This window comes from Eutrigla gurnardus (genome assembly GCF_963514095.1).
Source record: "Eutrigla gurnardus genome assembly, chromosome: 16".
Classification (NCBI taxonomy): domain Eukaryota; kingdom Metazoa; phylum Chordata; class Actinopteri; order Perciformes; family Triglidae; genus Eutrigla; species Eutrigla gurnardus.
In genome coordinates this window covers 6,125,541-6,138,647 of record NC_139927.1, presented here as the reverse complement: position 1 = coordinate 6,138,647, position 13,107 = coordinate 6,125,541, and the positions used below count along the sequence as shown (strand labels likewise).

Sequence of the window (13,107 nt, the reverse complement as noted above, 5' to 3'; positions counted from 1 at the left end):
TAATCTCATTGGAAACTGCCGCAGCGTTCTGTTTACAGAACGTTATCGTCCATCGGTGTGGACGCTCGCTAACGTCCTCGCCGCGGACGGCCTCTTAGTCTTGTTGTTGTACAGATACGGAGACGCCGTCTTCTCTTTGTTTGCTCGACTCGTCCACCACAGCGTGAGCAGCTCCATCATCTGGCAGAGATAACTTGAAATAACAGCCAGAAGCTGCAGAACGTCACAACCGACGAGCAAATAAACAAACACGTCGGGTCCCTTGTTGTTTGGGTTCTACTTCACAGCACAGAAGACCACATAGCGATGCTCCCTGCAGTGGCGACTACGTTATCCGCCTCCAATCCTTTTATTTCTAAAAGCCTGAAAGACGCACACTGAATCAGTTATGATAGTTGCCTTGGTTTTAAATAATGCAAATATTAACGACTCCACTTAGCAAGGAGGCACATAGATCATTCCACAGATGGCCATGCAAACCGCCCTGACACACACACACAAACAATAATACACACACACACACACGCTGACAAATGCATTACACACTGGCGTGCTTTCCTCTCTTGCACTGCTTCCCATTAGTCTAATGAAAAGCCTTAATGCTCTTCAGAAGCACGCTGAAAACAAAAAATGACTTTCTTTTCATTCGCTCATTTTATTTCTGCTTTCATTTTTACTCAAATATAAAAAAAAAAAATGAATGAAATTTGATTGCCTGTATTCCCTTTCTATCAAAAATGCATTTACTGTGAGTTCCCCAGCACGTGTGCTAAGAATACACCGGCAGGATTCGTTCCGGTGAAGACTACATATGACGGACCTTTAAAAAGAGATCGGGAGTTCTTACATCAATATGATCCGTTTCTACACCGTGTATTCCACTTGATCTTTATCTGCCCCACTTATCCTCCCACCACATCTATACTTAACTCTGTCACCTCCCTCCATATTCTTCTTTCTCTTACTTCATTTTGTCCCATTCTGCTCTCTATTAATTCATACCATGGTCTCTCTTTTGTCTCCCCCCCCCCCCCCTCTTCTTTCCCTTCTTTGGCCTCTCTCTATTTCAGTGTAATGAGTAAATGCCTCATTAGCGCAGACCTTGATTAATGCCATCTCCCCTTGTTGTGCTCCTCTTTTTAATGAGTAAAATCTCTCTAAATGTCTCTCTAGCTCTCTCTCTCCCATCACTCTCCCCCCTTCTGTCTCTTACTGTCACCGCCTCGCTTCAAGTCTTTCTCCCTCGTATATTTCTCCCCCTCTTTTCTTCCTACTGTGCTCTCTGTTTCTCGCTGTAAGAATGGTGTCGGGAGAGAGGCGATGATTATTTCAGTACAGTCTCGATCAGTGCTTTTCTAATGAGCCTCTCGAACAACGAAAACAAAAAGTAATTATCAGTGAAAAGCCGAATTTGGAGAAATGTCATCAAGGCCAAGCAGGATGCTAATTCGTGATGCTAACTAGCGGAATGTATAGGAACCAAATAAGCTGCAACTTCAAATCAACTTGACAAGACAAAGCAGCGTTGATTATTTATACGTATGTTGTAGGAACACAGAGAGCATTTCTAAACAGGCGTATATGAATTATAGATATACGAATAAAATATGAGCAGCTGTTTAGGTGGAGAGAGTAAGACTAATCACTTAGCTAAAAATGTGTTGAAACTGTGAATCTGCTTCTCAGATGATCAGATATGTCTACTTTAGGGGAGTAACTTTTTAAAGCTAATTTAAATGTTATGTTTAAATGTGCAAATTATGAGGTATCTAATTAAAAATGTAGATATATAATTTAATAGAAGGAATATCTGATATCTCTTTGTGTCACTCCATGAATCAGAAAACCGTCAACAGCCATGAAAAAAAAACTTTCTATGTTATCAGCTATGTGTGATGAATGGAAAACAAACAAAGCCTTCTGTAAAACCAGATAGACAGAAATGACACTGGAAAGTTTGAAGTGGAGACTTCTGGATTATTTTTGAGAACACGGCCTTCAAAGATATGTATCATAAAATTCCATCAATTTTGCCAGACAATACTTTTTTGTATCACAAGTTTTCTGATGCGAATACATAAAGTGTAGTAAAATAAACACTTTTTTCTTTCTTTCCACTAGTCTGAAAGAAGACATGCTATTGAAGCAAAATAGCCCAAATCTAAAAATGTACGAGTGATGATTTGGTCTGAGGCGTCTCCCCTTTAAGGAATCATTTGACATTTTGGGAAATTAGCTTTCTTGCCGAGAGTTGGATGAGAAATCTTCCCATCTAAGAAAGTAAAGGTATTGCTTTAAATCCCATTGGACCTGTACTGAAGCTATGTCAACACAAAGTCACATTGTCTATATGTTCCACTAAGCTGCATCAATATGAAACAAACCACACCGCACAACAAAAGAGACCTGGAAAGGCAAGCCGTTGTGATTTCCCTTTCCATTCAGCTGATTTGAAGGAGCCTCTGCATGAGTTTATTGGGGTTAGAGGGTCTGTAATAAAGCTCGGGACCAGGCTGGTACTAATAATAAAAAACTGCATTATCTCCCTTCTATTTATCTAGCAGCAGTGAGCCCGCGACAACAATCCTCTACCACCACAGAAAGCAAAATAAAAAATATTCAAAAACACATTGGAAATTGAGCCCATATTTCCAAAGTCAGTATGGCACCTGTGAAGATAGTCCTTTTGTAATTAAAAGAAATATCCAAATATGAACAGTTTCAGTGTTCATAACCAGCACAAAGGATTTGGATGATAATTTCAAAATGATCCCACACTCACCGGTGGAATACAATACAATTAAATCTGCAGCTCTGGGCTGGCGTTGATGCACTGATGTTATCTGTTGTAATTTATTTAGTATTGCAGCGTTTAACCCACCAGGATGATGAAGCCAATCCAAAATCATCATATTAATCTGTCTGGTGATGAATGGGCTTGATTGGCTTACAAACGAAACATATTGAATGGACCTTTATTAGCATCCAACTGTGTGTGTGTGTGTGTGAGTTCATTATGAAGTGCTATTTTTGACTTTTTGTCATGAGTCTCCCCACATCTTTTCTAGGTGTCTCACCTTTCTCCTATTATCCCCCTTTTCTCTATACTTCACTCTCACACACACACACACACACACACACACACACACACACACACACACACACACACACACACACACACAGTCTATAATTTCCCGTGTAGTTGAGGATCATGCACTCATGCTCTCAGGTCTTTGTCTCTGACTGTGGGCGAGTGCCGCTTCAATGAACCACATCTGTTTTTCCTCTGCCTCCCTCTCTCCACCTCACCGTCTCCTTCTCTCTCTCTCTCTCTCTCAATTTCCCACTCTGCTTTCCTTTGTCTTCCACTCTCCTTGTCTTCCCCCTCCATCTCCATCTGGAAATACGGGTGAAAATGGTATTTCCCCTGATGCCCCTTTTAATGCAACCTGGAGCTACATTTGAAAGCAGTTCAACAATTACAATAAAAAAAAGAGAAAATTGAGCGTTTCTGACTAAATAAATAAAGCTCCCAACCTTGGCAGAATAAGAAAGAAAAAAAAAAAAAAACGGTACTTGGAAAGGGTGTTATTCAGCGACGTGATCAAAGCAGATGTGACGTAAACAGATTTGTTTTTTTTACATTCTCTTAATGCTGTTTGTCAGGATATGCAAATGTTCAGTTCACAGTTCACACTGCCTGGACGGGGTTATTAACAAATGTGTCAATTCATTGCTTCTAATAAAAGGGTACAGACCTTAAGTAACAACGTTCAAGTCGAATTTGAAGAGAGAATCTCAGTCCGAGATAATTGTGTTTTTAACTCTCCAGACCCACATATATTCTGGATGGATGGACAGAGGGCAGAAGGGAGGGAGTGCCAGTGTTTCCCCACGAGTGCTTCAGCATCTGCTCCCTGGACGCACACACACACACACACACACACACACACACACTCACACACGCCCTAAAACACACATCGACTCGCACGTAATCTAACACTTTTTTTTTCACATGCTCCAAACATACAATGCAAGCTCCAGCAGTCGTGTAGCGAAGCAGGCATACAGACAGTAAATAAACGGTCAGTTTGACTTTCTAACAGACAACACCAGTCAGACGTTCAGTCGGTCCAGCAGGCAGCCAGAACGATCAGCAGCACATCATCAAACTAAAGGGCAGAAAATCCGTGACTGGGAGATATTAGCATTATTCCCTCTCAAGTCAATTTTTCACTCTATTTAACTGAACCTCTATCTCTATCTACGTCTCTCTCTCTCTGCTCTCTCTCTCACTATGTCACTCTGTCTGTGTTATTTCACACCAATATCATCAGTCACGGTGCATCTCCCTATGTTGTTCTGCTGTAATTTCCCATGGGTGTTAGATGAGGCCTTAACCCATAATGCCTAAAGCACTTCTCTCCTATCAGATTGGTTGGGGGTGTGAGGGAATTGTGTGTGTGTGTGTGTGTGTGTGCACGGGTGGAGGGGGTAGTGATGAAGACCCTTTCAGATCCCAACACTGATCTTAACCACCCCAAACCCATTACCATCTCCAAGCAAATGCCTCAACACCACCATTTTAACCCCTTCGATCTTTATGATTCGTGAGGCCAATTATAGCGCGACTACCCATACACCAGGTGGGATCCATTATTGCATAAAGGAGGGGGGGGGGGGGGGAGGCTGCTAATGCAAGCTTTCAATGGGTTGAGTTTATATATAAAAAGTACATAAGTTATATCCATGGAAAAGGGAATGAAAAACGGGAGAATATCAACAGCCGCACGCTCGAGCTGCTTAAATCAATATTTGTATTAACATTGGCTCAAAAGACTACATGTTATGTGAAAGGTGTCGTAGTGATGAACACAGCAGAACTCTGTAGTTCCCCTCAGGTCAACGCTGTTTGGCTTTCTGCAGCTATTCAAAACATTTTAACAGATATTTCACTCACGAGGTGGTGGAGACCAAAAACCGAGTTAATAAGAGTGAATATTGGATTTGCATTCATTAGTTGATCAGAAACCCTTGTCTTCCGTTCGCCATATTAACTTGATAGGATGATAAAACAAGAATTCTTTAAGAAACTTAAAAGGTACAAAAATGTTTCACAAGATCAATGTGTTGATGAGGCATATTTGTGAAAGGATAGTTCAGGTTTATATATTAACAACTGGGGTCTTAATGTTGTAGCTTTGCCGTCGCTCCCATGGAACAATAATAATAATAATGCAATTGTGACGTGGTGTCTGGCGACATCTCTAAAAGTAAGTAGGGTAGACATGAGCATATGATCCACCAAAGCCAAGAGAAGATGGAGGTGAACGGTAGAATAATCTGCCATGAACACGATTCTACTGTGAGAATAGGCAGTGTAGACGTTTTCTCTTCAGCCTACGATAAAACAAATGTTCTGCTTCCATAGCCGGGGCCAAATCCATTACATTCAAGACTTGAAATCAGCACCAAACATTCAAAGCCCTGGAACAAGTTTGACTGTGGCAGGCAAGTCAGTCAGACCCATTATCCACTACGGCATGCAGCCAATCTCTGTTTAATCAGCTGCTTCTACTTTAACAAGTAAAAACCGACTCACGGCGTTGCACATGAAACTATACAGTAACGATGAATAATCAAATCGAATCACCAGCAATAATAGCTCAGAGCTCAAAACGATCAAATTGGCTGGTAGGAAAATCCCACTGGAGGCGTGTTGATTAAAAAAGGCAATTTCATGCCACAATTTCCACAAATGCATCCATTGATCAAACACAGTCGGGATTGATGCATTGACTCAGTGAATCAGGGTGGATGTTTTAACTAGAACGCCTATGATTAAATGTGCGGGATCCCCTGATTCATTGTCTCAATCGGCGGGGCAGAATGAATGCTGGGTAATATTAAATGATTATTAGCATTCAAACTGACCCCACTTTTTTTTTTTCCTCCTCACTTTTCTCGCAAGATGAATTGGGTGGTTCGCAATTTGATTTAATGTCATATCTCCTCCACCATTCATCCTGCAGTGAAAAGCTCGCTGTGCACTGACAACAGCCGCTATTGATGTTGATATGAACTTGATATGAAAGAGGCGTATGTTTTTCCCTGTTAGATAAGCGATCTTCCCCCGAGGTTTCGTTGCTAACTTTCTCTTCTTTTCCCCTTCATCCCCCCCCCCCCGCCCCCTCTTCTCTCTTTCCTCTCTTGAAAGGGACACCAATTCACAAGTGGCTTCATCCATAACTCCTCATCTTTTATAGCTCCTATCATACCTTCGCCTGTCTAAACCCCTCTGTCTCTCTGTCCGCCCCAGACGCCTGCCTCCTCTACCCCCAATCTTTCAGTCTTCTTTAGTTTCTCCTTCTCCATCTTTCATTTGTAGCTCTTATTCTCCACTCTCTCCCTGAGGTTACTCCTCTCTCTCTGTCTTTACTGTGGGTTTTGCAGACTGGAATTAGACGCCCGGACAGACATGGGATTCAACATGGCACTGTTTTTGTGTGTCCCTAATGTTCTCCTCTGACTGAAAAAAAACAATGTCAACTTCTCCAAACTTCTGGCAGAGCAAACAAGACATATAGAGTATGCAAAAAACTGCAGCATGCGGGGTAATTGTCCCACACAGCGGCCCACCCCTTCAGGAAATGACTGACGGCTGAGCGAATGTATGCGTGCACAGGGTGTCTGCATCTTTTATATGACACACTGGACTACAGACAGTCAGTGTGTGTGTGTGTGTGTGTGTGTGAGAGAGAGAGTTGATGGTGAATATACAAGTGTGTGTTTGCAACGCAGCGTGGTGACAGTTTCCTCTCCACAGGCTCCCCTCCAAATCTGTCAGGGATGCCACATCAGGAATCTTTTTAAAGATGAATTCTGTGGCATTGCTGCTACATTAGATAGTGCAGTGGTGAGTGGCAGGAAGGAGGGGAGTGTGACAGACTGATATATGGTTATGAATCTCAGGCTGAAACTCAAATTATTGTCAAGACAGGATTAACACCTTATCTCGCCCATGGGGCTCAACAGGGGCCTTATGGGAGGCAAAGATACCCATTTGATAGAAGGTTCCATCATAGGCATACTGTTGAGAAGGAAACCATGTCGTAAAAAAGACTGGTCATAACGCAGTTTATCGATCTATCTATTTTCTTATTTGATCAACTCTTTTTCTGGCTCTTGCCTGTTTTTTCAGTTGCTGATCAGACCAAATATGCAATTCCAAAATCCGGGGAATGCTGGTGTAGTTTGTGCAACGTGTAGTCCAAACATGTCCGAAGGCAAATGTATTACAAGAAAGGCCGACACCCTCCGGTTGGCTGATTGACGAATCGCTGGTGTTACTTTACAACGAAGAAAAGCCCATTATTTCCAGGGGGCAGGAGGGACAGAGAAAAAGAGGGTCAGGGTTCATTTCTTTCATGAAGGGGTACTTGGAATAAAATCTCTAGAGGTTTTAGAGGTTGGGTTCTCTAGAGGTTGGTTGTTGAGGGTTGAGTCTCATATCAGATCTGCTGTTCTATTGAAAAACCCTGACCGGCCACTGCAACACCATGGATAGGCTTTTACTTTGAAATGATCAGAATTGGCTAATTTAAATGTTTGCTCTAGTAGGCCTTAATAGCCACATCGTTTTGTTTTTAATACAACTGCAGGTGCTAATTTCAGTCGACCGAGGTTTCCTTTGTTTGACTAGGCTCCCGTGATAGAGAGGGACACGATACCTATAATGGCTGAAAGGGAAAGAAGGAAACATTTGAAGGAGAGAAGGTAAAATCCAGTCACATCTCCACACACCTGGGCAATTGCTCTGTAAAGTGGAATATTTTGGCAGCTCAGAATCATAGAAAGTTCGAACACCTACACTTCCATCGGCAACTCAGCAAACCGAACCAGCTGATGAGAACGGCGTGATACGGTCGAAGATTGAGTTGAGATTGTTTTCTCTATTGTCGGGTTCAAACTGCCGAGCTCACAATAACGGACGCATAAAAAGAGTTGATGCATCGAACTTGCCGTTACAGCCCACCTGCCTGCGTGGGACAATGTCAGTGACTCATGACATGATGTCTCATCGATGCCGCCATTATCTCAGCCGTGATGATCCGTTTCGTTCCTCTAACGTCCGTCCATCTGGCCATCTGACTGACTTCATACTGAGCTGACACACACTGACGCATCTGTCTCTCCCACCTTTCCACGCGCTGTCTGGGGTTTACGCTCCTCATCCAGACGAAATGTCAGAGGCATTTGGCAATTTTCATACCTTAACAGCTCTAATCTGTCTGACTTTCCCGCACTAGCATCAGGAATATTCACAGTTCAGCGGCTGAACCGCGACTAGTCTGATCCTTCTGCTGACATTACACAACAAACATGCCCGCCACTGTGAAAGGACTTGAACTGTTGTCTTTAACTGCAATATATTCTTTATATATTCATTTAAAAATCTGAATGTACATAAATATAACTTCATTAAAATGGGAATCCTTTAAGTATCCGCTTATCTCGCTGACAGTCTGATCATATTTCTGATAAAAATGAAACTGCTGGCACTAGGGACGCATAATTTGGATATCAGTTGTATTCACGGAGAGTTGGCAACGGAAAATAAGATCAAAGCTACCGTACGAATCCAAGAGTCACTGATAACATGGCTTGAATCAAAGAGGCGGCTGATTCTCTGCTTCTTTCATACTCTGAAAGATTTCAGATCCCTGTAATGAAGAAAAATGGAGTCTGTCGCAACCACTTCTGCCCCGTGATCCCAAAGTAATGGCCCAAGTGTGTAAAGTAATGTATTAAATTGGCACTTGGTACTGGCCGATACATAAATAGCCGCACTATGAATCACTATACTATCACTATCACCATAAAGAGCGAAAAGCCTCCTTGACGGCGACACATTTCCTCAAGTCTTGACATTGGAAGCGTGGAGGGGAAGAGCGTGAATGAAAAGGAGGCGAGAAGGTGAAGAAGAAGGCGGCGGAAGAGAAGCCTGGGACATATTTGCACGGCACTTTGGGGGGAAAAAAACATGAAAAAGACTTGATTATAGGGCGAGCAGAGGGAGAGGAGGGATGAATTACACGGGAGGAGGCAGAGAGAGAGAGGCAATGAAAGAGGAAAGAGGCATCAGAAAGCAATAGAGAGGGAGATTAAGAGATTTTCCCTTTCTATCACAGTGTTCTTGAAGCACGGAGCATGCCATCATTACCGTTATCAAATACCAACGAGGAGATCCAGTTCACTCGCTGGGTGACATGAAACTATGGTATGCACTCATCTCGCTCTTTGGTTTCTAACTGAACCGGGATTTATAAGTGATCCAACTGTCACGATTTTAGATTTCAACTTATTTGGCTTTGAATTTGGAGGCTTGTTGCATCTTATGGTGCGTTCCATTTACCTCGGAAGCAGGAGCTGGGAATGACGTCACGCCCGAGTTATCAGCGTTTCAGTTACAAAGTCGGAAAAAGTAGCCAACGGCCAAAAACGGAAGAGGAAACAAGATGGCTACATCTACAAAAGTTATTCTCGCGCTTGCCTTGTCCGAATATAAACACCTTCTGGACAAATATGCGGTCCTTCTGCAACCTGCAAACACGGTGGATTAAGAGAAAACACAAAGTCTTTCTACGTATTTCATTGTTTACAAAAAGTATCGATCGCCCTTTGATCGGTCATCAGTAACGTTACTGTTTACAACCGGGGCAGCCATCTTTAAATGTCAAGTCGGGCTTGTGTGGATCGTCGGAAATCCGACCTCGGGGCTCGTTCCAGTTGAAATTTCCGACTCGGAGCTCGGATATCCCGATTTCCGAGTACAACTGGAACGCACCATTAGATATGTGAAGTTACCGTCGTTACATATTGTGTTTGCATAGGATTTACCAAAAGAAAGTTCACCGGGTTTAACGTGTGACAACTAGCCAAAATGTTGGATAGGTAGCTAACATTAGCTTGTCGTTTTCTTGTATTTTTATTATTTAACTGTTTGTTTCCAATTATTATTATTATAATAAAACACTGCGTATTAGTGCGATGCATTACTGCTTGTTTTTGAGTTTGAGTAAAATGTGTTTATGACGCCCATTGGTCTTATAGACGGGTTCAGCCAATTGTGAGTTTATTCATCCAATCACACCATATTTGTTGACAAAACTGTTATATATTTCTTCTTTACATTATGAAAAAATATATATTTTTGTTGTAGTTTCAATAATAAAATGATGCTCTTTGTTTTGCTTGACATTGTGAAGTCCTTTCAACAGTATAACTTGGGTTTCATCATCTTTTGTGGAGTGATTTTGTTCTGACCTGAGTGGCAACAATCCCACACATATCCATACTTGTTTAACATGTGGTCCATTGTAATAATAGTCCTCAGGTCAGTAAACAAGCCCCGGAACGGTAGGTGGTGTATTCGCATCTCATACAACAGCTGGTGAACCCGGGCGGCGGGGGTGGGGTGGAAAAGTGGGCATTTGTGGCTCCCCTCTCCCCGAGTAACTGGGTCAAGGTTGAGACGGCCTTGAGCGAGGCGAAGGCAAACTGTTCCGGTCATGAAAACAAGCTGTTCAGCATCTGGTTCCAATGTGCTTCTCTCTGATTGGTCAGCGGGTAATTGATAACGGTGTCCCTAATTAACTGGCTGTTTTACCCTCGTTAGAAACCAGATGTGATAATTTTGGTCTGAAGGACTTTTTCCTAATAAAATGAAGAAAAATATTACACTTGTATAATTTCATAATTGAATATAAATGATCCATTTGCTGACATAATTCATTTTATTCTATTCAATCAACCTTTGAACCATTATTATGGAGATTTTCCAGATGTCCCCAACTGGAACTCTAGCTTCCAACGTGGAGAACAAGCTTGTATTGTCACTCAGTGATAAAAACAAAATCCCAGACAGCAGTTGCCTGTCCCTGCAGATGTAGTGGTTGTTGTAACTATTAAAAAAAGGCCTCAGGGACATTGAGAGGCGTAAATATCATTAAAAACAGAGATCAATGAAGCTGCAGTTTTCAAGACAGAGTATTTTGTACAACTGTGAAACTTAAGATGGCAACAAAACTCAAAAAGGCTCGCAGTTTATGTGTGTGTGGGAAGAAGAGAGGCGAGACGAGGGTATGGAAGAGCGAGTGAGTACCGGAGGGAAACCAGCAGAAGAATATGCATCAATTGTGCTTCAGTCCAAACTAACAGTAATCATGATCAACGAGCTTGAAACCCCAATAATAAGAAGATCTGGTGAGATGATATGTGGTGCAATTTTGTGTGATTCATTAAACTGGTTGCAGACATGTTACATAACTGTCCAATAGAACGGCTGATTAGTAAATTGTGATGGGATAACTACTTTTTTTTTAAAACCTACACCACAGAGTGTAATCAGCTCTAATCAGCAGTCCCATCAACTGATTTCCTCTGTTTATGGAAGCGCTGATTGGACCTAATTCATTGTGCAACTTAATATGTATTCAAAAAAAGGAAAGATTTTTACTGCAGAAGAGCTTTTTGAAGAGCGAGTCTAAAACGACATAAATAACCTCAACTCGTGTCTCATATCTACATCGGTGTGTGTGTGTGCTAGCAATGCAAAGAACGTCGCTTCAGCACATTCTAACGAGGTGTTTAAGAGCTGAATCAATCTCTCCGAGCTGATCTCGTCCTCCCTCAAGCTTGAGGAAGTGGCCACCGACAAGGTCTCGCCACCCTGATTATGGGAGTTGAAGTTACACTAGAATTACACTGAAATTATGTGACCCTTGCTGTCAGAAGGGACAGGTAGAAAGCTGCTTCAGCGATTTCAGCGGTCACAGTAGCGAGATCATTCCGAAGGCCTATTATCATACAGGCAGGTGTTTGTGTACTACACTTCCACTGGTGACAGTGATGGTGCGTCTCTTTTACACTGGCCTGCAGTGAGCACACCAGACAAGACATCAGTCATGTTTCAGAGAGCAGTGATGTGTGTAGATAAGTAGACGGAGTGAGTGACGGCACATTTGTATCAGGTATCATCCATAGGTTTGTCCTAGTTAATGGATAGTAAGTTACCAAGCAACCAAAGTTTATTTCTAGCCGTTCTCTTGACAGGAAGAAGGGTCTTCAAGATTTGCATCAAGCATGGGAGAACCTGACCAGATGCAATCTCTTATTGATATATGGATGTGGCTAAGGAAGACCTACTTTCTAACTTCTTTACTCTGTTTGTGGATCGCAACCCTAAACTATTGGTTCCCACCAAAATTGTCTTCTTAACAAACGTTATCCAAACAGGAGTAAAGCATTTTTGGAGACTATTTTCCAGGAGGATAGTGTATCTGGGGTTGGGTGAAAATAAACTACAGTGCCCATGGGTCATTCCGTGTCATTTCATCAACCATCTCAGAATGTCCTGGAAAAATTCAAGTACAAAGACACACTTGTTAATAGGACAAATCCAAAATATTAGGTCTCTACTGTCAACAGTTTGACAGTTTCTATCTGTGAAACTAATAATGTAAGAGAGACCATATTTTGTAGAATGTTTAAGGTAACACCAGAGATAGAGGCAGAAGTGATAGAAGTCTTTTATCTGCAAAAATGGGGGCTCAGCCACTCTTCAAATGTACTACTTTATTTCAACAAGCCACATTTTAAGTACCTACCATACTAGGTTATCATTTAGCTACACCCCTGATATTCCATGTCTGGAGGCTATTAGTAACAGATATACACTGTAGAAATTTTGAAGGCCACAGGTGAGATAGTTTCCAGATATTGCTGTTTAAAAATGGCTTTTCAGAGCATGATGCCAAAAACCGTCTAAACTACCCTTCATTCAATGATGTTTCATGAGAAAACTGTTGACAGTAGAGACCTAATATTTTGTCCTAGAAACAAGTAATGGTCAGGTGGGAGGCATTTGATGAAATGACACGGAATGACCCCCATGTTAACTGCCTTTGGTCTTCTCATGGCATATGATACGGGGCGCTGTCAGACTTATTCTTTCAGCTGTATTTTGAAATCAGAGGTTTCCTTACTCTGGACAGATCTCCGACCTCCAGGTAGAAACAGATGATGAAAACGTTCCAGGTCATCCAC

General features: G+C 42.0%; 1 protein-coding gene across 2 annotated transcripts in view; it reads right to left on the bottom strand.

Annotated features, from left to right (window-relative positions):
* Positions 1-13,107, bottom strand: part of nkain2 (sodium/potassium transporting ATPase interacting 2) — a gene marked incomplete at its 3' end in the record, with an annotated part of 67,590 nt that overhangs the window by 20,705 nt on the left and 33,778 nt on the right. For both annotated transcript variants that reach the window (XM_084030647.1, XM_084030646.1), the window contains exon 3: positions 13,047-13,107. This exon is cut by the window's right edge and continues 20 nt beyond it. In XM_084030647.1, the coding sequence (XP_083886773.1) occupies positions 13,047-13,107 (61 nt within the window). The remainder of the gene's footprint in view (positions 1-13,046) is intronic.